The sequence below is a fragment of the Notolabrus celidotus genome, chromosome 4, assembly GCF_009762535.1.
Source record: "Notolabrus celidotus isolate fNotCel1 chromosome 4, fNotCel1.pri, whole genome shotgun sequence".
Classification (NCBI taxonomy): domain Eukaryota; kingdom Metazoa; phylum Chordata; class Actinopteri; order Labriformes; family Labridae; genus Notolabrus; species Notolabrus celidotus.
Window position 1 is genome coordinate 36,317,135 of NC_048275.1, and position 21,876 is coordinate 36,339,010.

Genomic DNA, 21,876 nt, shown 5'->3' on the forward strand with positions numbered 1-21,876 from the left:
GTCGTCTGAATAGCTAATTTCTCGATGTCCTCTCACTGTGAGGGGGGTGAATTTTTTTCTAATTTGGCAATTTCGAAGATATTGAGATTACCAGTCTTCCAATGAGAGGCACAGCTGCCTGTGGGAACACTGCAGCTGTTGGCTAGGAGGCTCAAAGCCCGCCTCTTTACGTCACACTGGCTCGACAGAAGCAATATGGCTGCCGCAGCTGATTGGTCTCAAAACAGAGTTCAGAAACAGATGGGTGACGTCACGATACTACGTACATATTTTTTACAGTCTATGGTTGGGACACCCGCCCTCCTGAAGTGTCGTACCTTTGCGCTGCCCCACAGTTTGGGAAGCACTGGCCTAGAGAGCTAAGCCAACCAAAAAACAGACCGGTCTCAAAGACATATTTGAGAGGCGGTGTCGAAGTGGGAAAGGATTTAACCCTTTGTGTGTCGCATGAAGCGCATTTTTTCCCCCTTCAACCTTAATATTGGTGGGGACATTTCAGCCATCTCTTGAGATTGGTAGGGACACGTCCCTATGGTCCATACGCAATTCTACGCCACTGCCAACCAGACACGTGCAGCCTGGGGGCCCTGCACCCCAAAAGTCCCGGGACCTTTGAAAAGTACTATTCCCCTAGCAGGGGCTTTTTAGGGGGTATTAACAACCCCTGAACTAAATTTAGACCCTGGTTCCTCTGGTTGAAACGCACGTAGTTCCGGGGGAAAGTCCCTGCAGTCAAAAAACGCCTTTAGGAAGATCATGAAGGAGCAAAAAACAGCCAATCATCCGCTTCAACACTTTAACACTTCATCTTAAATGTACTGAGACAGACATTTAAGCCTTAACAATAACTGAAAAACTGAGACTTCTAAACACTAGCAGTAACACCACCCATAAGAACTGAAGTTTAAGCCATGCTGTGTTCTGGCTGTGATTGAGTGCTGAGCAGAGTGCAGTATGTTGGAGTCTTTACCAGTCAATCCCATTGTCATAGTTGGCTCCACTGAAGAACTGGATCTCCTCAAAGGTGGTGGCGCTGGGGAAGGAGCTGGTGATTGCTGGGTGGAGGCTCAGGAATGAATGAAGCGCTGTAGTGCCTGCGAGAGAAGACCAGATGTTTATAATAATGCAGAGAGAGAGAGAGAGAGAGAGAGAGAGAGAGAGAGAGAGATGAAGAAGGATCGGATCAGGACGTGTGTTACCTGTTTTTTGTGGTCCAATGACGAGGAACCTTGGCAGCCGGTCGCAGGTCTTCTCTTTTGACCAGATGTCTTTGTGTCTCTTGTCGTGACAGGGGTTCTACAAGAGAAGGTGGTGCTTTTAACTTTCAACACATCATGAAGAAAGTACTTTAAAAACTACATGCTGATGTCAGTGCTGCTGCTGCATGTCTTCCTCCTTCTGTGCCCCAACAGAAAATAATTCAAACCCCTGAGTTGGAGAGTTGGTGCAAGAATAGATAGGATGCAACATAATAACAACCTTTTCAATGGAAGAAAAGGTTGTATTTGTAGCTTACACAGGGTGAGAACCAGGCCTTCTTTGGGCCAATGTAGCAGGCGGCTGAGCCCAAGCTTTGCAGCAAGTCAATGATCTGAAAAACACTCACCTGCCAAAGGGGGTCTCTCTCCTCGGGGAAGATCTGAAAGTATTTGTCAGCAAGCTGGACGGGGGGCAGCGTTTGCAGCTTGAGGTTGGTCCAGCACTGGACAAACTTCACCAGAGACTCAAAGGTGTATAGACCCAGCCGGTCGTTGCCGTAGTTTGAGAGGTGGGTCATAAAGATGCTGATCTGGATCGAGAGGACACAACGTGGTTACTTAATTTAGATGAAGCTGCTGTGGAAGGAAAACATCTGGATATGTTTACACTGCTTTTACAGAATGAAGTTCCTGATCAAATCCAAACAACAAATATTACAATTTAAAATAATAGAATACAGCAGGTCAGCTGGAGCAGCTGTTATTGTTGTCTGGAGGTCAGAAAGTCTTTTGAGTCAAGTCCAGTCTCATTTCTTTTTCAGACACCACAAGCAAGTGACAAAACATCTTCCCCTTTATCAATACTCAAAATCATTGCACGTCACAGTTTCAAGTGAAGAAGCTTTACAAGTGAACAACTGCTGAACCAGCAGCTCTCTTTAGTAGATCTTGACATTCTGGTCTCACCACTATCAACTCTCTCTCTCTCTCTCTTCATCTCCCTCTATCCCTCTCTCCAACACGGTCTCAGCAGATGTGTGTCTAACCTTCGTATCTTAAAGAGCTCATAGTGCCCTATTACCCCTCTAGAACCCTACGCTCCCAACATGCAGGCCTGCTCATCGTACCTAAAGTCTCTAAAAGTAGTATGGGAGGTTGAACCTTCAGTTATCAGGCCTCTCTCCTTTGGAATCATCTACCAGTCAGGGTCCGGGAAGCAGACACCCTCTCTACTTTTAAGAGTAGGCTTCAAACTTTCCTTTTTGATAAAGCTTAAAGTTAGAGCTGGATCAGGCTTGGACCAGCTCTTAGTTATGCTGCTATAGGCTTAGACTGACACACTGGGATCCTGTCTTTCCCTCTCTCTCCTCTGTCTGCCTGCCTCTTCCTTTAACTCTTCCTGTCTCTTACTTTAACTCTTCCTGTCCCATTAAAGTTACTAACCATAGACCTTTCTGGAGTCCCTGAGCTCCCTTGTCTCGTAGGTTCCTCTGGATCTCTGCTGCTGTGGACGTTCCAGACTCCAGCTGCTACAACTACTACTATCCGTCTCACCACCATCATCTCTCTCTCTCTCTTCATCTCCCTCTATCCCTCTCTCCAACACGGTCTCAGCAGATGTGTGTCTAACATGAGTCTGGTGGAGTCTGAGGAGAACATTTGTTGTGATTTGGTGCTTTATAAAAGAGATTGATTGATTTTGGTGAGAACTTTATATTGGATTTCTAGTTTTTAATGTTGCTTATGAACTCATTAAGATTAAAACTCATGACTACAGGTGTAAAGACGCGTATTCGTACCAAAACACTTCAATGCTGAACTTAAGGTCAAATCCAAGGTCCCTGCACGGAGTGGAAAATGAGAGTGCAACACCCACACAGCATGAGTAGCCCGTCTTAAAGGTTACTGAATCCCTGGTTTCAGTGCAGAGACTCTCTCAACAAATCACCTCAAAACACACTGAGGTTAAGTCCTCAGTGCAGAGTGCTCTCATTAATTGAGCGTAGATCGGGTCATGGGCTTGGGCTAATAAAACATTTTAAGCTCCTTGCTGCGTCACTAAACAAAAATGGGTCTCTCATCGGTAACTGAGCAAAGCAGCTGACGTCCTGTCTGGTGAACAGTGACGCATGGTGGCTGGTGTTCCTGTGTGTGTGTTTGTATGGATAGGTTTGTGTGTCATCTTATCTCTCCGAAGCACAACCTGTTATGAGACTGAGAATCAGCCCACGTTTGGTACTTGATAGTGTAATTTCAGACTCTGCATTATTCTGTTTTTATGACTCATACTAAATGTTATGAAAACATATCTGAGTTTGCTTAAAATCCCATAAACTGTTGATGCTGCACTTCAGACAATGTGTTAAAGTTCTTTCATTCCTAATAAAGAAAAATAAATGTTTGTGCAGTGTTTGTTTCCCTTACTTTACTGAAACCAGACTTCAAAACCCAGAACCACAACTTCTTTGTACTGTCACACCTCCACTTGGGAACACCTTTCTCAGACTCCAACCAACAGACGAATGGATGGAGACAAACTGATATTTAGTCTGTCAGCTCCTTCAACTGAAAGTGTGCATCAGGTAATGGAGATGTTGCATGCATCCTAGTGATCTGCAGTAAAGAATTTCTTTATATTTAGGAATAATCCACTACAGTCTCCTCAGCCTTTTGCTTCACTGTCATGTCAAGTTGTCAGGCCTTCAAGTCTCAGATGAGTTTTGTCTTAGAGCTGACAGGTTGAGTCACAGATTCCCTCTTTAACTCAAGTCCAGTCTACAACCGGGCGTGTGTGATGTTTTCTTACAGGGTTCAGAAGAACAGTGAGGAAGAGTTCTCCTCCTCTGATGCTCTTGTCGAGCTCCTTGGAGCCTCCTGGATATTCGTTGTAGAAGATGGTGTGGGTGAAGAGACCACAAGTCTGCCGGGGCAACACCTGAAACACACAAAGAGCCCATCAGTTGATCCTGGTACACTTTTGATTGTGAGTTTTGCAAATCAATGGACGGACAAAGGCACAAACACAAAAACATAGGAAGACAACTACAATGGTGACAGGCAGGGATTTCAAATTTCCCAACACTCGAAGTAGAGGTGTGTGTTTTTATGTGTTTAATGAGGTGTGGCCTGTGGAAGAAGAACTCTGGATGGTTTTCTGTTGGTGGAGGTTAAAGGGGACATATCACGCTTTTTTCATCAATATATATTGGTCTAAGAGGTCCCCAAAACATGTCTTTAAAGTTTATGCTCAAAAAAACACTTTGAAATCAGATTTTGGCCTGCCTGAGAAGTCCTCTTCTTCATTCCTCATCAGAACACTCTGATTTCTCTCTGACCACGCCCCCTCAGGAAGTGGATGTGCCTCGGCTCTCCAGCACGTTGATCTAATGTTTACATGTTGGCTGAATATACACGGCTGCTCAGAGATCGCGTTACTTCAACCCTCTGAATCTGATCCTGACGGAGAGGCGCCTGTAGCAGGACCTTTCTGAAGGATTGGTCATAGATTTAGTGTTTCTTGTTGTTTTATTTGTCAGTATGTAGACGTGTGTCTTGGTACACAGCTACGAACATGTAGCTATGTGGCTATGCTAACTAGCGCTAGCACTTATCCATGATAAATAAAAATCATCCACTAGATCTTCAAATCTGCAGACGTGGGGAGTAAAACCGACCTCTGCCAGAAAGGCAGCGGGACCTTTCTGAAGGATTGGTCACAGATTCTGTGTTTCTTGTTGCTTTATTTGTCAGTATGTCGACGTGTGTCTTGGTACACAGCTACAGCTACAGCTACAGCTATGAACATATAGCTATGTGGCTATGCTAATTAGCGCTAGCACTTTTCCATGACAAATAAAAATCATCCACTAGATCTTCAAATCTGCAGACGTGGGGAGTAAAACCGACCTTTGTGTTTATTAAGACAGCCTACAACTAGCATGCCTCCCTCCTAAGCTCCTTGTTAGCACACATTTGTGCAGGTAATGAAAAACGGAGGGGGGATTCAGTATTATTTTATACAGTCTATGGGCTGAACAAGCTCCGAGCTCTGACTCCGTGACAGACCGGATATTGTTGTGACGTAACAAAAACATTGAAGTCTGAAACGGCTCGTTTCACACACATTTACAGAAAGGTGGAGAAATCAAAACAGGGGCAGAATGGATTTTTTTCATTCTCGGGGGGTTTGTAGACATGCCAGGGACACATATTTCAGGTAGAGAACCATTAAAAAGTCAATTTTGCATGATATGTCACCTTTAATGATTAAAGAAAGTATAAAAAAAAACCTCAAAGAATTTAATTAAAAAATAAAGAAATAAGTACATCAAATCAATAACTATAATCATCAGCATAAACCCTTGAAAATAAAATAATTAAATAAATAATAATTGTAATAATAATAATAATAATACTAATAATCTTTTTTATTGATTCTATGAGTTACTTTTTCCATCGTGTAACAGTTGTCTACTGTTTCTAACTACTTGTATACCTTGGGAAGTCTGATTTCTGTGTCTTCTACTGTTAGGCTGAATGTGATGTGAAACTCCTATCATGATGGATAATCTCTATCATAGTACATGTGTAGCATTATCTACTAGCATTGTAGCGGGCACTGGTTGTATGCAGAAAAAGGTCCATGTGGAGAGAGAAGGAGTGAAAGATAATCAGCCATGATGTAATCTTTGAACCCTCTGCATCCATCGTACAACGTTTTAATTAAAGTCTATAAATCATTATCTGAAGGCAGCTTCAGCTCACAGTCCTGCTCTATTTATCTATCTATGTAAACAAAAACTATACATGGAAAAGAAATGATAAATGGACGTCACTCATACAGTGCTTTTTGCTACATGTCACATATACCTACTCACACACTGATGACTGGGACTGCTACAAAGTGCTGATCAGCATGGACTACTTCCATTCACATCATTGAGAGCAAGACGGGTTCAGAGTCCTGTCTAAGGACACTTCAGCATGTGGACTAAAGGACTGGATAAAGATGTGGATTGCAGGAGCTGGGCACTGAACTGCCAAACCTCCAGCTGACAGAAAACTGACTCTACCGCTGACCTGCAGCAACCCCTGACGTCTACCCGCAAGTCTTTCATCACTAAACCGGCAGGCGGACCGAACCCTGATACTCTGGCCATCACTCACCAGAGCTGTACCAGACAGCTGCCAGCGGGCTCTGCATGATGCATGACAGCAAGGCCAAGTTCTCAGACCATCTGTGTTTGTTTAAAGAAAGTTTTACAGCTCAATGCACCAAACTGTAACACGAGGCTCTGCTAATCGAACATGAACTAAGAGTTCACCTCGCTCTCCTATCTGAGGTTTCAAAGATTCTCTGGAAGAGAAAAGGTCTGTGACTGAGTGATTGATCTCCAGCTCCAACAGTCCACATGTCAGGTGTTCTAGCTAAATTAAGGAAATCAAGTTGGTCCCCAAGTAATGAGAGTGTGTAAGAATGAGTTGGATGATGAAGATGAGCATCAATGCAGCCCAGTTACATTACATTACCGGATACAACTTGAAGGTATTATAAGTTAAAGGTGACATATCATGCAAAATTGACTTTTTAATGGTTCTTTACCTGAAATATGTGTCCCTGGCATGTCTACAAACCCCCCGAGAATGAAAAAAAATCCATTCTGCCCCTGTTCTGATTTCTACACCTTTCTGTAAATGTGTGTGAAACCAGCCGTTTCAGACTTCCGTGTTTTTGTTACGTAACAACAATATCCGGTCTGTCACGGAGTCAGAGCTCGGAGCTTGTTCAGCCCATAGACTGTATAAAATAATACTGAATCCCTCCTCCGTTTTTCATTACCTGCACAAATGTGTGCTAACAAGGAGCTTAGGAGGGAGGCATGCTAGTTGTAGGCTGTCTTAATAAACACTAAGGTCGGTTTTACTCCCCACGTCTGCAGATTTGAAGATCTAGTGGATGATTTTTATTTATCATGGATAAGTGCTAGCACTAGTTAGCATAGCCACATAGCTATATGTTCATAGCTGTAGCTGTAGCTGTAGCTGTAGCTGTGTACCAAGACACACGTCGACATACTGACAAATAAAACAACAAGAAACACTAAATCTGTGACCAATCCTTCATAAAAGGTCCCGCTGCCTTTCTGGCAGAGGTCGGTTTTACTCCCCACGTCTGCAGATTTGAAGATCTAGTGGATGATTTTTATTTATCATGGATAAGTGCTAGCGCTAGTTAGCATAGCCACATAGCTACATGTTCGTAGCTGTGTACCAAGACACACGTCTACATACTGATAAATAAAACAACAAGAAACACTAAATCTGTGACCAATCCTTCAGAAAGGTCCTGCTGCAGGCGCCTCTCCGTCAGGATCAGATTCTGGATCAGATTCAGAGGGTTGAAGTAATGCGATCTCTGAGCAGCCGTGTATATTCAGCCAACATGTAAACATTAGATCAACGTGCTGGAGAGCCGAGGCACATCCACTTCCGGAGGGGGCGTGGTCAGAGGGAAAACAGAGTGTTCTGATGAGGAATGAAGAAGAGGACTTTTCAGGCAGACCAAAATCTGATTTTAAAGTGTTTTTTTGAGCATAAACTTTAAAGACATGTTTTGGGGACCTCTTAGACCAATATATATTGATGAAAAAAGCGTGATATGTCACCTTTAAGTTTAAAGCAGAGGTGAACTGGATCAGGAAATTAGAAATGTTGGGAGATGTTATGGCCCTGTCACACCTCGACGATTTAGCCAGCGTATGCCGGCATATTCAAAAATTGTAGAGTACGCTGGCGTGCGTCGCATAAGTTCTAGGTAAGTTTGTATAAGTGAAGAGCACACTGAAGCACACTGGTATACGTCGTAGTACGGCGAGTAATTATGCAGCGTATGGATCATACGTCCGGCATACGCCTGCCATAAGTTGTAGGTGCATTATGTGATGGTTGCCACACGTTCACACACGTAGATCTGTGTGTCTGCGTGTGTGTGAGTGTGTGAAGCCTTGGAGCCCTCACTCAGTGTCAAACAGCAGAGCCTCTGAAACAGAAGCTGAATCCAGCATGTCAGAGTCTGCTGGTGTTCAATGATAAAGCTGCTGTTGTTGAATTCAATCAAGTTCAAAATGTGACGTTTTTGAAAGCACTGCAGTCAATAAGTGTAACTTGTTGTAAAGAGCAGAGGCTGTGTTCCTGCTGGTTTCACTCCTCTGACACTCTCCACGGCTCATCATGTTCTTACAAAGAGAGACTGCAGAGTTTTTAATAACACACACCTTATTTAATCTGCAGCCTTTTTATACACTTTGTCTGTGTTATTACACTGCCGCGCGCTTTGCACAAGTGGACTATAGTTGGGCATAAGTTATGAATATATGTATACGCCCAAAACTGAAAAAAACATCAGCGTATGTCAGCATTTTAGAGGCATTCGTTGGGAAAACGCTGGCTAAATCGTTAAGGTGTGACAGGGCCATTACAAGATGTCTCAAGGTTTGTTTTTCCTCCTGTTCCAGATCAGAAAAGACTAATCTCCTGATAAAAGACTGGCGGTGAAACTTCTCTCCAGCAGACAAAAATACTTCAGAACAACATCCAGTCAATGGATTCTGTGCTGCAGAGTGGAAACAACAAATTAAGCTGACAGACTGTTTGTTGTTTCTGTATTTACACAAACAAAACACAACTTAATGAAAGTGAGCTTTTTAAAGAGCGATGCAACAAGCCCATGAATTCAGGTCAAACTTTAAAACTCTGGACTGACCTGGATCCCGTTGTGGATGAAGCCCCGGCGGTATCGAGCCGGCCTCAGATGTGGGTATTCTTCCGTGCTGGTCACCTTGATGCCCCACACGGACTTCCAGGCCTCGTACAGCTGGCTGTGCACCGGGTAGACTCCGGAGTGGTGCGGGGCCACTGCGTAGCCCATATCTGTTGGGATGCCATGCTCCTGGAGAGAGGCAGGTGAGGAGACGGGACAGCAGGGGGAGGGAGGGAGGGAGGAAGAGAGGGAGAGAGACCGTGTTAGGAGACAGAAGAGCAGAGAGGTTTGGAAGAATGTTCTACCTATACCTAAGTATGTTAGGATCTTAATATTTCTCTAAACTTTCACTTCTCCCTATGTCATTAAAAAAAATACCACATTGACTTGAATACAAGACTTTTTCTCTCCTCCATGTATATCTGAAAAAGTGGGATTGTCTCATATTCGGAGTTTAGTAATTAAATGTCAACTTCTATTACAACAGATGGTGCCACTTATCTGTAAGAGAGTTCATCCCTCATGACTGAGGACAACCGTCACCCTACGCTACAGTGCCAGAGGGATGAAAGGTGGAGAGACATGACTAGGCGGAGCTATAATTTTCAGTTTAAAGTTGAATTTGCACACTCCTGATGTCTCTCCCTTCCTCTCTCCAGCCTGTGTGATTTCTGTGTGGCCCTGCAGTGCCATGCCCTTATATGGGCATTTAAGGGCGTATATCTATGCTAATTAGGAACGTCAAGCACAAGGTTCAAACTTACAAAGACATGGCATTCATCAATTTAACAAAACATGTGAGAACAATTCTGCAGTTTGAGAACCATTCATGAATCCAACGTAGACTTCTTTGAGAAACCTTCTGAAGAGGAAATTTAAGAAACATCGGATGTCTGTGTCGGGGTGTCGGTGGCCTAGCGGTCTAAGTGCACCCCATGTTCAGGGGCTATAGTCCTCGTTCCAGAGGTCGTAGGTTTGACTCCCGGCCTCGATCATTTTCTGCATGTCTTCCCCTGCTGTCCACTCCTCATACTTCCTGTCTTTCTACAGCTGTCCTATCTATTAAAGGCGAAATAACACAAAAAATATAACTTAAAAAAAAAAGAAGATGTTGGTGAATTAGGCCCAATGTCTTTAAATGCACATGAGTATGTTACTAAAAACACAGAATGAGGGCATGCCTGTTATGAGACCAGTCATCTTTATAAAAGACTGCATTATACTTTAATTTGCATGTTATCAAATTACTGATCATTTCCTTAAAGCTGGGGTTGGTACTGTAGTCCGACTTAGATCCACTTTTTGTTATACTAGTTAAAATGATCTTTCTGTCCCGATGGTAATCAATGCATAATGTGTTCTTAAAAAAGAGTGAAAAAAGCTTCCATCTACAGCCAGAGTAAACCTGGGAAAACACCAACCAATCCCTGCCATCAGGAGCCAAATGATGAAACCAATCAAATCCCGTCCTGACGTTCTGCCCGCCTCCTGGAGGCGAGGAATCACTGGGACTATTTTTAAAAACTGTAAGCATAAATCATTTAAATCAATAAAATAATCTTTAATCAGTGTTTTTACCAACGTGTTTGTGTCTTAAGTTAGTAGCCGGGTTACTGTTGAGATTCTATTTCCCTTAGTTAGCTGCTAACCGTACACTGTCCCTTACCTAAAACTGTTTCCTTTAAACTAGGACGGGGCTTGTCTTATATTCAGGCCAACACAGTTCCTTCACAGTTCTATTACACAAGAAAAAAGAACAAACTATCCCCTCCTTTTACTCTCTATTTAGCAAAACAAATTCAAAAGGATGAATCCCTGCACACTGACTGTGTCTGAGGTGTATCAGTGTCACTAACCTGAGCAAAGATCTTGTTTAGCCTCATCTGCTCAGCCAAAACGCTGACATTGTGAAAGAGGTGAGGTTGCATGTGGCTCCACATGTGAGGAAACCACCAGAAGTCCATCCTGTGTTGAAGCAGCATGTCATCTCCCCGATCCTCCTCATCAGTCCCTGGAAGACAAAACAGACCTCAAAATCTACCTTTCACAAAACGGGCACTGCTACGAGTAACACTCATGCAGAGGGTCTTTGGGATTCAACTCCAGAACCTTCAGCCTCAGAGGGCTTCCTTTGGCAGGATGGGCAGCGTTAAGCACTATGTTAGAGTTACTCTCATAATTGGAGTTTTAAGTGCCACAGTTATCTCTTGCTTTAGGTGACTTGAAAATATTAGTTTTCAATAATCTCCACACTCTGGAGAATAAGGATTCTGATTTGCTGAAAAGGCAGCACTTCTGTAATACTGGTTCTTGATATTGACAGACAACCTGACATCACTAAACTGAAAGTGTATCAGTCTCATGAGGTAAAATTAAAAATGAAATGCTGGTGAATGTTCCTCTGCAGATGAAGGTCCCCATCCTTCCTACCTGGATCAAAGTCATCACAAAGACGGTTTCTTTACTAGTGTCCATCAGACATCACGGCCATGTTGGTTTGAATGAGGTGAAGCAGGGATCATTCGTGGTGTGGCAAAAGGTGACTGCCCTGTTGGGCACTTTATGCAAACACAGGCAGGATCCCAATACACATGTCTCTGCTTAGTCCTGATAAATACATCAATTTGTTGATCAGATGGAGGACGTGAAGGTGGCCAGCTTGTGTTCCCTCCACCTTGTGACATTATCTTACTCCTCTCAACATTGTGCAGACTTGTTCTGCTTTGGGAGATTCTTGAATGAGCCCTTTCCAGGATAAATAATCCACCTGACACAAACACAGAGCTAACCCTCAGGTTTGCACTATGTAAAGGGGACCGTTTACGGTTTGTGTTCTGCATGAGGAACACTCAGAAGCTGTTAAACGAGCTTGAGTGTAAAGGCTCTGATTGGATTGATAAAGTCGGCGGACAGTGTCAGGACTGAATCCTGTCAGACGGTGCAGACTTTGTAGGATGGACCGCCTTTCAGTCATTAACGTCGTGCAATAACCCACTGAACAGGGAGCGGAGGGACTTTGGGGGAAAGAAAGAAGCAGTGATGATGACAGTTATAGAGCAAATGATACTAAGAATTATGGTTAGTACTATTGCTATTATAACCGTCATATTTATCATTATTATAATGATTTAATATTTAAGTTGTAGTATTTTACTTATTTACTTTGATATATACAACTTATTATTATTATTATTATTATTATTATTATTATTATTATTATTGTTATTATTATTGTCATTATCATTATTATTATCACTATAACTATTTTTATTTGTAATTCTTCTTCTTCTTCTTCTTCTTCTTCTTCTTCTTATTATTATTATTGTTATTATCATTATTACAACTATTTTTTTTATTATCAGTTGTAGTATTAGATCTCTTTATTTGTATTTACTCAATTTCTTTCTTTTTTTTTTATTCAATTTGTATGTGATGGTAGTAATACTAATTATTATTGTCATTATTATGGTCATTATTACTATATTCTATTTTTCGATCGATTTATTTATCTATTATTATTAATATTATTATTAATAATACATTAATTGTTTTTTATGTAATGTTTGGTTTCTATAAATTATTAATTTAGCTCACTTTTCAGTTATGCAACACTTGAAATAATAAATAATAATAATAATGTACGTCATGCATATGAAGCACAAAGCCTTTGTGTTGAAAGAAAGGGTACAGTATGTTTTAGATGATAGTGTTTGATGGCTAATAGCCGTAGTGTTGTGTAGGTTTGTAGGGAAGCAATAAGCGCCCTCTCCCTGACTCAGGTGCTCAGTTTGTAAAACTTTCATCTTTACTTCATACAGTTTTAATTTCTGCTTTCTATTTGTAAACTAAAATAACAGTTTCCTTTTGTAACATAACTTTGGTCATACAGCAAAGTCTAATGTGTCGTACCTGTGTGGTAGAACTTTCCAGAGAATCCAAGATTGAAGGTGAAATTAGGGACCAACACTCGCAGCTTGTTCTGAGTATTGAGTAAAGCCTGTGGAGGAATGAGAAAGACACCAACGTTACTCTTCATCAGTGAGACAAATGAAGGGGAGACCAGTGCACTCAAACTTTACTGCAACACTTTTGAGACTGCTATCTTTTAATTTATGTGACGTGTAACTCGGTGAACCCCCCCAGATTTGTGGAGTCAGATCAAACAGTTCATAGAAAGGTGCTTTTTGACTTCCACGAACTACTCTTTGAATAATCCTGTGGCCCCCATTGTTGTCTGGGTTTCCAATGAATCCTGAAGATTGTACTATATTGCACTACACATGGATTCACTGAATTTTAAAAGCCGTGGCAGAGATCGACCGGTGTTTCAGTTTAAAGAGCGTCCCTGTTAACTGCTGACTTTCAGCCGGATGCATCCCTTCGTAGTCTTTAGATGATCATTAGATATATTTTGACATGTCAATGTCACACATGTTAGATAATCTTCCCCCTAAAAAGCCCCTGCTAGGAGGGTAGTACTTTTCAAAGGTCCTGGGACTTTGAGGGGCGGGGCATGCAATGCTGAACGTGTCTGATTGGTAGATTAACCACAGTGTTTTTATTCCTCCCTCCGTCCACAATAACATCACACACATCTGTGATTCACTTGATTTCTCTTTCTTTCATTAGTTTTTATTGGTTCTATCTTTTTTGTATGTGTGTGTACTTTTCAAAAGAAGAAGCTGTGATTCTCTTGATTTAGCAGCTTGTAACAGTAGTCTTCTCTCAGCCCACCATGAATGCGTCTCTCCAGGTGTTACGGTTTTAAAAGTGACCCTGTAAACTGGAGACCTTCAGCTGAACGTGTCAGTGTTTGTGGAGTTTACACAGCTGTTGAAACACAGAGGGAGTTCCTGGGAATGCAAACTAGTTTAGTTTTTATTAAGATTTCAAAATATCCTCATCAGATATTTAATGATCGTCTAAAGACGTTTATGAGGGATGCATCCGGCTGAAAGTCTCCAGTTAACAGGGTCGCTGTTTAAACCAAAACACCGGCTGATCTCTGCCACGGCTTTTTGGGTTCAAAAGGATTTTAAAGCCGTGTTGAAACGTCTTTGCTACTCGTGCTTATCTCCTCTCACGTGTTGATTCAGTGAATCCATCTGTGATGAAATATAGCACCATCTGAAACAGCACCAGCTGAGTCTCTTCATGCTAACAGGCTAACTGTTGTGTTGCTCATAATGATACCTGCCTGTCTGTCTGCTTCTATGGTGTCATCTGTGATGAATGGCATTCCTCTTTGTTTTACTGCCCTCTACTGGTCTGGTGGTGTAGTGGATTTACTTTTTTCCTCCATACGTCACTGACCTGATTTACACAATCTACCCGGGACTTCAGCCCGCGGTGGAAAACGCAGACAACAATGGGGACACAGGAACCTTTTAGTTCAGGGGAAAGTAGTTCTGGGGGCTAAAAGACCCCGGAACTCTTGGTCAAAATGCACCTATAGTTCCTCAAAAAGTCCCTAGTTCCTGGGGAAAGTTCCTCTTGTCAAAAGGCACCTTAAGAGGGTCTCTTAGAACAGATCATGAGCATTAAACACACATCTTTAAATGATCATATCAGACATGAATACATCCTTCAACTGTTCTTAGAGTGTGCGCTAAAGTGAAGCTAAAAAAACATTAAGAATGGGTTCCTGATTTATGATAAATAAAGTTTTCCCTCTAAAATTGTCTTCACTCTAAAAACTCTGCATCATAACTGACACGTCTGCACTGTGACAGGCAGCCGAACTGCAAATGTCTGATGACAAGTTCAGATAATCTGTGGTCTCACCCACCTCCACATCAGACACCTTCATGCGGGTTCCCTCCTTGCCAACAAAGATGTCATCGATATCCACGAGTATGTGGCGGTCCAAGGACAGACACAGCCTCTTCCCTGTCAGGTACGCAATGGCGTCAACAAACACCAACTTGTGTAGCCAATAGTTGAGATTGTTCCCAAAGAGAACCCTTTGAATTCCATCATGGAGGCCTAAGTCCTGGACCACCGTGGCATGCATGGTCCGCAAAGAGCCAGGACCAAAGTGGGCCAGAGCCTCTGAGGACTTTGTGCTAGCTAAAAGTACTGGTTCATAGGTAGAGTGGTTGGACTGGAAAACGGTCCAGTCGTCCCCAGGTAAAGGGCCCTGCTCTACCTGGTTGGGCTTTGTGATGTAGAGGAGGGGGGCGTTGGGGTTGATGTGGTAGTCCCTGAGTCCCAGGTGTGAGTGAAGAAAGAGGGGGAAACCTTTGAGCTGAGCGCTGAGAAGAGAGTTCTCATTAGCTTTGAAGAAACCAATGACCCCGACTCCGTACTCTGCACAGTACTTGTCCAGCAAGTCTCGGTTCCACGCGTCCAGGTTGACGTATTTCAACACGTTTTCATAGATGATGAGTGTGTAGCGTCCCCGGTTGTGCTCTGTCAATGTGGGCATGTCACCTTTACCAGGAGCGATCTCAGTCCGGTAGCGGAAGCGGCTAGATTCTAATATGGCTACGATCTCCTGGCCCAGCTGGGAGTAGATACTCTCTACAAACACCAGGACCACAGGCTGCGTCCTGGAATTGTCCATTGCTTTCACCTGTCGTAGTCGTCCCTGGCGTGGGGGGAGGAACAGCGGGGCCCTCTGCACACCTGGCCCTCCTCCGTCGGCCCCAGTACTCGCTCCCAGTGACATCCCCCCTCCGCCACCGCAGTCACTGAAGGGTAGAGGAGGGGCCTCCTTGATCTTTGGGCTGTTGGAGACATAGTAAGCTAGGAAGGCCATGGACAGCAAGCAGAAGATGATGAGAGCCAGGATGAGGCGGTGAAGCTCCAGCTGGCGGACACCTCTCATTAGCTTCCACACACCCAAGCCTGCGCCTACCATGGTGTTGTAGGGGAGAGGCGAGACCGGGCAGCAAGCAGCAGCAGCGGTGAACAGGAAGGGAAGGCAGAGAGGAGGAGGGGGGAGTGGAGGCGGAAAACTGAGCAGTAGATGCTGGCACTGAGCTTTGCTGAGGAATAGCCATTTACACTAGGTCACCATGGCCAGCATTGTCCATTACCTGCGCTCGACTGATAGCTCTGTAGGGGACAGAGAAGAGGACGGACAGAGGGAGGGATGGGGATGTTTTAACAGCTGAAATGTTAAATATCAAGAGACTGGAAAGGGAGGAGTTGGTTGAATAAAAGCACCAACACAGGTGATCTCTTAGTGAGGACCAGCTGGGCCCTTAAAACGAGGTCCGAAGTTCAGCCTGAGCTGCTCGGCGGGCGTCCTCCCTCACGCGGCTCTGTTGTTGGCGTCTCTACACGTGGACGGGTCTATTTGCTGGTGGCTGTGTAGTCCCTCATTGGTGGGAGTTTCGGTTCTGGTGGCCTGGGCTTTGGGGCTGAACCCCGTCTGGCCACCTGGTGTCGACATCCCAGAAAAAGACACCTGGAGGAGAAAGAGAGAGAGAGAGAGAATGAAGAAGGGAGGAGGATAAATCTAGGAAAAAACACTGTCTGTTTAATCCTAACATGTCTGGAGCACTGGGTGGCCGTGAGGACGATGGTTTGATTCTTAAGAGATGATCAGAAAGAGGATAACACACCAATCACCTAAGAGACAGGGCTTCTTTCAGGAGAGACAGTTTGGTGTTGAATTAAAATGATTACTCTACACCAGGGCTCGCTGACTTCTGAGAAGCAGACCAATGGATGTGGACACAACCCTGATGGCAACTCCTGCAGCTCAGCTTGTTGAGTCACCACAGGCAGGTTTATAACTAGAGGTATGTTTCATCAGCCAATCAGCTGGCAGAAAAAGTCAGCCAGTCAAGGCAGCTATGAACTGTCAGTAGTCATTTACTCAGAGAGGAGAACACGACCTTCTTTCTCAACAAATTGCAATGTTTCTTAAATATAATTAATTCAATTATTATTATTATTCAATGATGACGTGATTAGAAAACAATAGTAAAAACAAAAAGAGAAACATGGATAGAATATGGAATATGGGAAATAGAATAGAAATTGAATTTGGGAAAAATCTAAAACAGGATCTCAAATGTTTACATATAACACAGATCCTGTTTAAAGTCTCACCTCGAAAACACTGCAGATCAGAAAAACTTCAGAGAAGGATCCGAAAGACTTCTGCAGGAGAAAGAGAAGAGAAACATCTGGGTAAACATCCTTCATAAGAACTGATCACAGCTTTAAATAGTGCATACACTCTGAAGTAGGGCTGCAAATTATACACTACCAGTCAAAAGTTTGGACACACCTTCTCATTCAATTTTTTTATTTCCTTTAATTATTTTCAACATTGTAGATTAATACTGAAGACATCTGAACTATGAAATAATCTGGTTTTACCATAATCTGGATTACAACAGTAGTCAAATAGGGCAATCCATTGTGTACTAACCCTACCTCTGAACAACACAACTGATGGTCTCAAACACATTAAGAAGGCAAGTCATTCTACAAATGAACTCTTGACAAGGCTCATGTTCATTAGAAACCATTCCAGGAGACCACTTCATGAAGCAGACTGAGAGAATAGCAAGAGTGTGCAAAGCTGTCATGAAGGAAAAAGGGGGCTACTTTACAGAATCTAAAATATAAAACAGATTCTGCTTTGTTTAACACTTTTTGGTTCATTCAATAATTCCATATATGTCCTTTCATAGTTTAGATGTCTTCAGTATTAATCTACAGTGTTTACAATCATTACAATAAATACAAACCCTTGAATGAGAAGGTGTGTCCAAACTTTTGACTGGTAGTGTATATACATAGACCTTTCATATTAGTGTTACATTTCATATTGTCAGCATCATACTGAACAATGTGATCACACATCACATATTCTCTGCTTTCTGTAGGTCAGGTATGTGCATAAAAAAACCACATTTAATTTAAATCATTTGGTTTAAATGAAATGTGTTTTTACATCACAAAATCAAAAATACCACAATATCAGTTTTACTAACATCCCTGCTTCAAACAGCTCAAAAAGTCACATTAAACTCTCTCTTCATCTCCCTCTATCCCTCTCTCCAACACGGTCTCAGCAGATGTCTGTCTAACATGAGTCTGGTCCTGCTGGAGGTTTCTGCCTGTTAAAGGAAGTTTGTCCTTGCCACTGTAACTTGCTAAATGCTGCAAAGTGCTCTGCTCATGGTGGATTAAGATGAGATCAGACTGAGTCCTGTCTGTAAGATGGGACTGGATCTTATCCTGTCTTGATGTTGGGTCTTTGTTAATAATAGAACATAGAGTACGGTCTAGACCCCTGAGGTTAGAGATGAAATAGAGAAAGTGACATACACAAGAATGAACATCTTTCATGTTTTTTGATCTCCACACATCACAGAATGGAAACACAACTGTACCAACACGAGCATGTTATTGTACATGTGTTTGTTAGTCTCTACATGATGTCATTACAGTATTAACATGTCTCAGGATGACAGAGTGATGAATCCACCACACACAGTTTGAACTGCTTCAGGCTAAGACGTCTCTGGATGACAGACAAAGGATGTGCTGCCTTCAGTGAGTTCGTACAGTAACTCTACATGTGGGTGTGAGTAAATGCATGCCCAGTGTCGTTTCATCTCACTGCAGTAAATCAGCTTCTATTCAGGCTTTAAGTGTTGTTCCTGCCTCAAGCTGAGGTGAAGGATGAAGTTGCATCAAATGGAAGTGAGACACATGCTGACTCATGTACAGAAAGAGAGGCTGTTAAAGCTGGAATAGTGAGCAGAAACAGTGAAATAACATGTTCTCATCATTCAAATCTCAATAATAAGCTTTACGAGTCGATAAATCGGCCGAGCTGATTCATCAGCATCCGTTTAATTTCAATGCTGCAGACGACCTAGTGCGTTCTGAAAAAGCAACCGGTGGGTGTTGACGGACGAGAGAGGGAGGAGCAGGACCGCAGTGGATCAGAGACAGACCGGACACGGATCGGGTGTGAGGATTGTGGATTTAGTAGACTGATAAACCATGTCTTAGGGCTTCTTTAGACTCTTTCACACAGAATCTACACATGACTTAACTCTAGTCTCTACTTTATTTAATTTTTTTGTATTATTATCATTATTTATTTATTTACTTATTTATTTTATTTCTATACTAATTTATTTTTAATTATTTTAAATTGTTGTGTTATTATTATAATTATTATTTATTTGTTTACTTATTTATTTTACATTTTTTGTTATTATTATTATTATTTATTTACTTATTTATACATAAATAAATATATATATATATACACTGCTCAAAAAAATAAAGGGAACACTTAAACAACCCATCCTAGATCACTGTTAAAGCTGGGGTTGGTAATCAGATTTAGATCCACTTTTTGTTATACTGGTTAAAATGATCTTTATGTCCTGATGGTAATCAATACATAATGTGTTCTTAAAAAAGATTGATAAAAAGCTGCTATCTACAGCCGGAGTAAACCTGGGAAAACACCAACCAGTCAGCCTTTTTTGGGTCCCAAAATTTTTAACCATTCAAATCCCGTCCTGCCGTTCTGCCCGCCTCCTGCACGTACATTTCCCCGACGTGTACTCCAAGTCCCCGTCTCCTGCCTCTGCTTCCCCTGACTCTACTGACTGCCCCTCTCGCTCAACCTCGGGCCTGTCCCCTCTGACCCGATGAGGTGCTTTGCTCAGGACTGTAGTCCGGATCAGGGTCTAAAAAGCTCTCACCACGGGGGCTCTGACAAGCAGAAGAATGAATGACATTTACTAAGTCCTACAGAAATGTACATGTACTGTAGCGTCCGTCCGGACGCTGTAGGGATGACGAGCCGATTCGTGAACACGTTGATCTTTAATAACCGCTCACTGTCGGCCGTGATCACGCCAACCAACAAAACAACAATCAATGTTTGAATGAATGAAGAACTTCTCCTCTTGTCTCTCCTCTCTCCAGCTCACACACTTTACACCTCTCCTGATGCCTTCACTGACTGTCAACACTGTAGGAATTAAGAACATCTACACTGAACACGTTTAACAAACAGTAGAGTTGTTACAGTATTATATATGTGTTATAACTTTTCTCCTGATATCGTGTCACCAGTACAACTGGATTATGCTAGCATGATAGTTGTGAGTACTAACAGCAGCCATGTTTGTTTGTGTTTTTAACTTTCACTATGAGAATGTTTTGGTGAGGACCGGTTTTGAATCAGTCACCATCATATGGTCGCAAGTCAGCGGCGCTCGTGCATGTGAGCGGGGGGGCGTTGTTTTGGAGGAGCTCTGAGGGAGGAGGGGAGGGGTTAGACGGAGTCATGAGGAAATGCTACATTCAAATTCATGCTGGTTTTCCGAGACTACCAACCCTAGCTTTAATGAAATATTCCAGTTGAAAATCTTTATTCATTACAAAGTGGAATGAGTTGAGAACCAAATAACATAAAAATGATCAACGGAAATCAAAATCATTAACTTTAATTTTTAAGTGTTCCCTTTATTTTTTTGAGCAAGTGTATATGTATATGTATATGTATATGTATATATATATATATATATTATATATTTATTTATATATTTTTAATTAGTGTTCTTCTGTGAAGTACTTTGTAACTTTGTTTAGAAAAGTGCTCTAGAAATTAAGATTATTATTATTACCTCACCTTTCAACTTCATTGGACAGAACAGGTAAAGAGAGAGAAAGGAAATGTATGAAGAGAGAGAGAGTGGTACGACACAGCAAAGGGTCGCAGCTGGGAGTCGAAGCAAGACGTGGACCAGATCTCATACATGAGGCACCCCTGCCACAAACATGAAGCTAAAGCAGAGTCCACATTCTGCGACTCTGAGTCTCGCAGGGGCTGCATAAAGAGAAGAGACTGATGCAGGCAGGTGTGTTAAAGGATTCAGACTTTGAAATCTAAACGTTTTACTACTCCATGAATTCTTTGGGGCCTTGAAATATTCTGTAATCTGTATGCAGGGCTGGAAACGTCAGAAGGATGCAGAACACAGAAACATGACACAGGTTATCTTTCAGGGTCAGCTTCACCTCAGCCTGTGGTTGAAGCCACGCCACAGATTTGCAAGGGAAACACGGCTCACGTCAACACACAGACAACACCTTCACTGTACAGGTCTCAGTCAGCTTTCAGGAACCAGGAGGAGAGAGAGAACTGTTCAACTTTCTCTCAGTATGGAAACAATGAAGGAGGGAGAGAGGAAGTGAAAAAAGGAAGCATGTTTGTTTCTGAATCAAGGTCTAATCCTCCAGCTGGGCTTCTTTAAAAAGCAGCACTAATGGTTTCTGTTCATCTCTGGTGTCTGCACGAGGAGTCAGGTCTATTCAGAGCATTGTGAAATTAATAACAGGAGCATGAGACTTCTTCTTCTTCCTGTTTTAAAGGTTATAGGTTATAAATGAAGTGTGTAAAAGAACATGTTTGCAGCAGGCAAGAATAAATGCTTAGTGCACTCTGCATGCGTACAGTCTCAATGATATAAATCTGGATGGTTGATGGCTTCGTGCTCACAATCAGCCAAAGCCTGGCTCTATCCATACTCCAGTAAACACTGATCTGACTCTGTTTATCAGCAGTGACTTCATATCAGGAGGGCTAACAGTTTGGCAGAGGGTTGAATAATCTTCAGACATGTAATGGTCATCTGCTGTCTTTAGTTTTAAAGATAAAATAGTCGGAGTGTGCCAGGTGTGCTGTGACCAGTGTTGTAGCCGAGTCACTAAACCTTGAGTCCCAGTCGAGTCCCGAGTCCTCAGTGTTTGAGACCGAGTCAAGTCCGAGTCACCAGAGGAAAATCTGAGTCGTGTCTGCATTATTTGAGTCCGAGTCCAAGTCGAGTCCTCATCATGTGAGTCTAAGTCCAAGTCGAGTCCTCATCATGTGAGTCTAAGTCCAAGTCGAGTCCTCATTATGTGAGTCTGAGGAGGGTA

The 21,876-nt window shown here is 42.5% G+C and overlaps 1 protein-coding gene across 3 annotated transcripts in view; it reads right to left on the bottom strand.

Annotated features, from left to right (window-relative positions):
- LOC117811758 (bifunctional heparan sulfate N-deacetylase/N-sulfotransferase 2-like) overlaps positions 1–21,876 on the bottom strand; it is a 46,948-nt gene that overhangs the window by 11,481 nt on the left and 13,591 nt on the right. The window contains exons 2-11 of one of the 3 annotated variants that reach the window (XM_034682216.1): positions 17,023–17,073; positions 16,133–16,372; positions 14,747–16,017; positions 12,868–12,955; positions 10,815–10,969; positions 8,962–9,147; positions 4,006–4,134; positions 1,607–1,789; positions 1,200–1,296; positions 971–1,094 (exon numbers count right to left, since the gene is read on the bottom strand). In XM_034682216.1, coding sequence (XP_034538107.1) covers positions 971–1,094; positions 1,200–1,296; positions 1,607–1,789; positions 4,006–4,134; positions 8,962–9,147; positions 10,815–10,969; positions 12,868–12,955; positions 14,747–15,820 — 2,036 coding nt within the window. In that variant the 5' untranslated portion in view covers positions 15,821–16,017; positions 16,133–16,372; positions 17,023–17,073. Of the gene's footprint in view, positions 1–970; positions 1,095–1,199; positions 1,297–1,606; positions 1,790–4,005; positions 4,135–8,961; positions 9,148–10,814; positions 10,970–12,867; positions 12,956–14,746; positions 16,373–17,022; positions 17,074–21,876 lie in introns of all 3 variants that reach the window. The other 2 variants (XM_034682217.1, XM_034682215.1) reach the window with 2 other exon arrangements.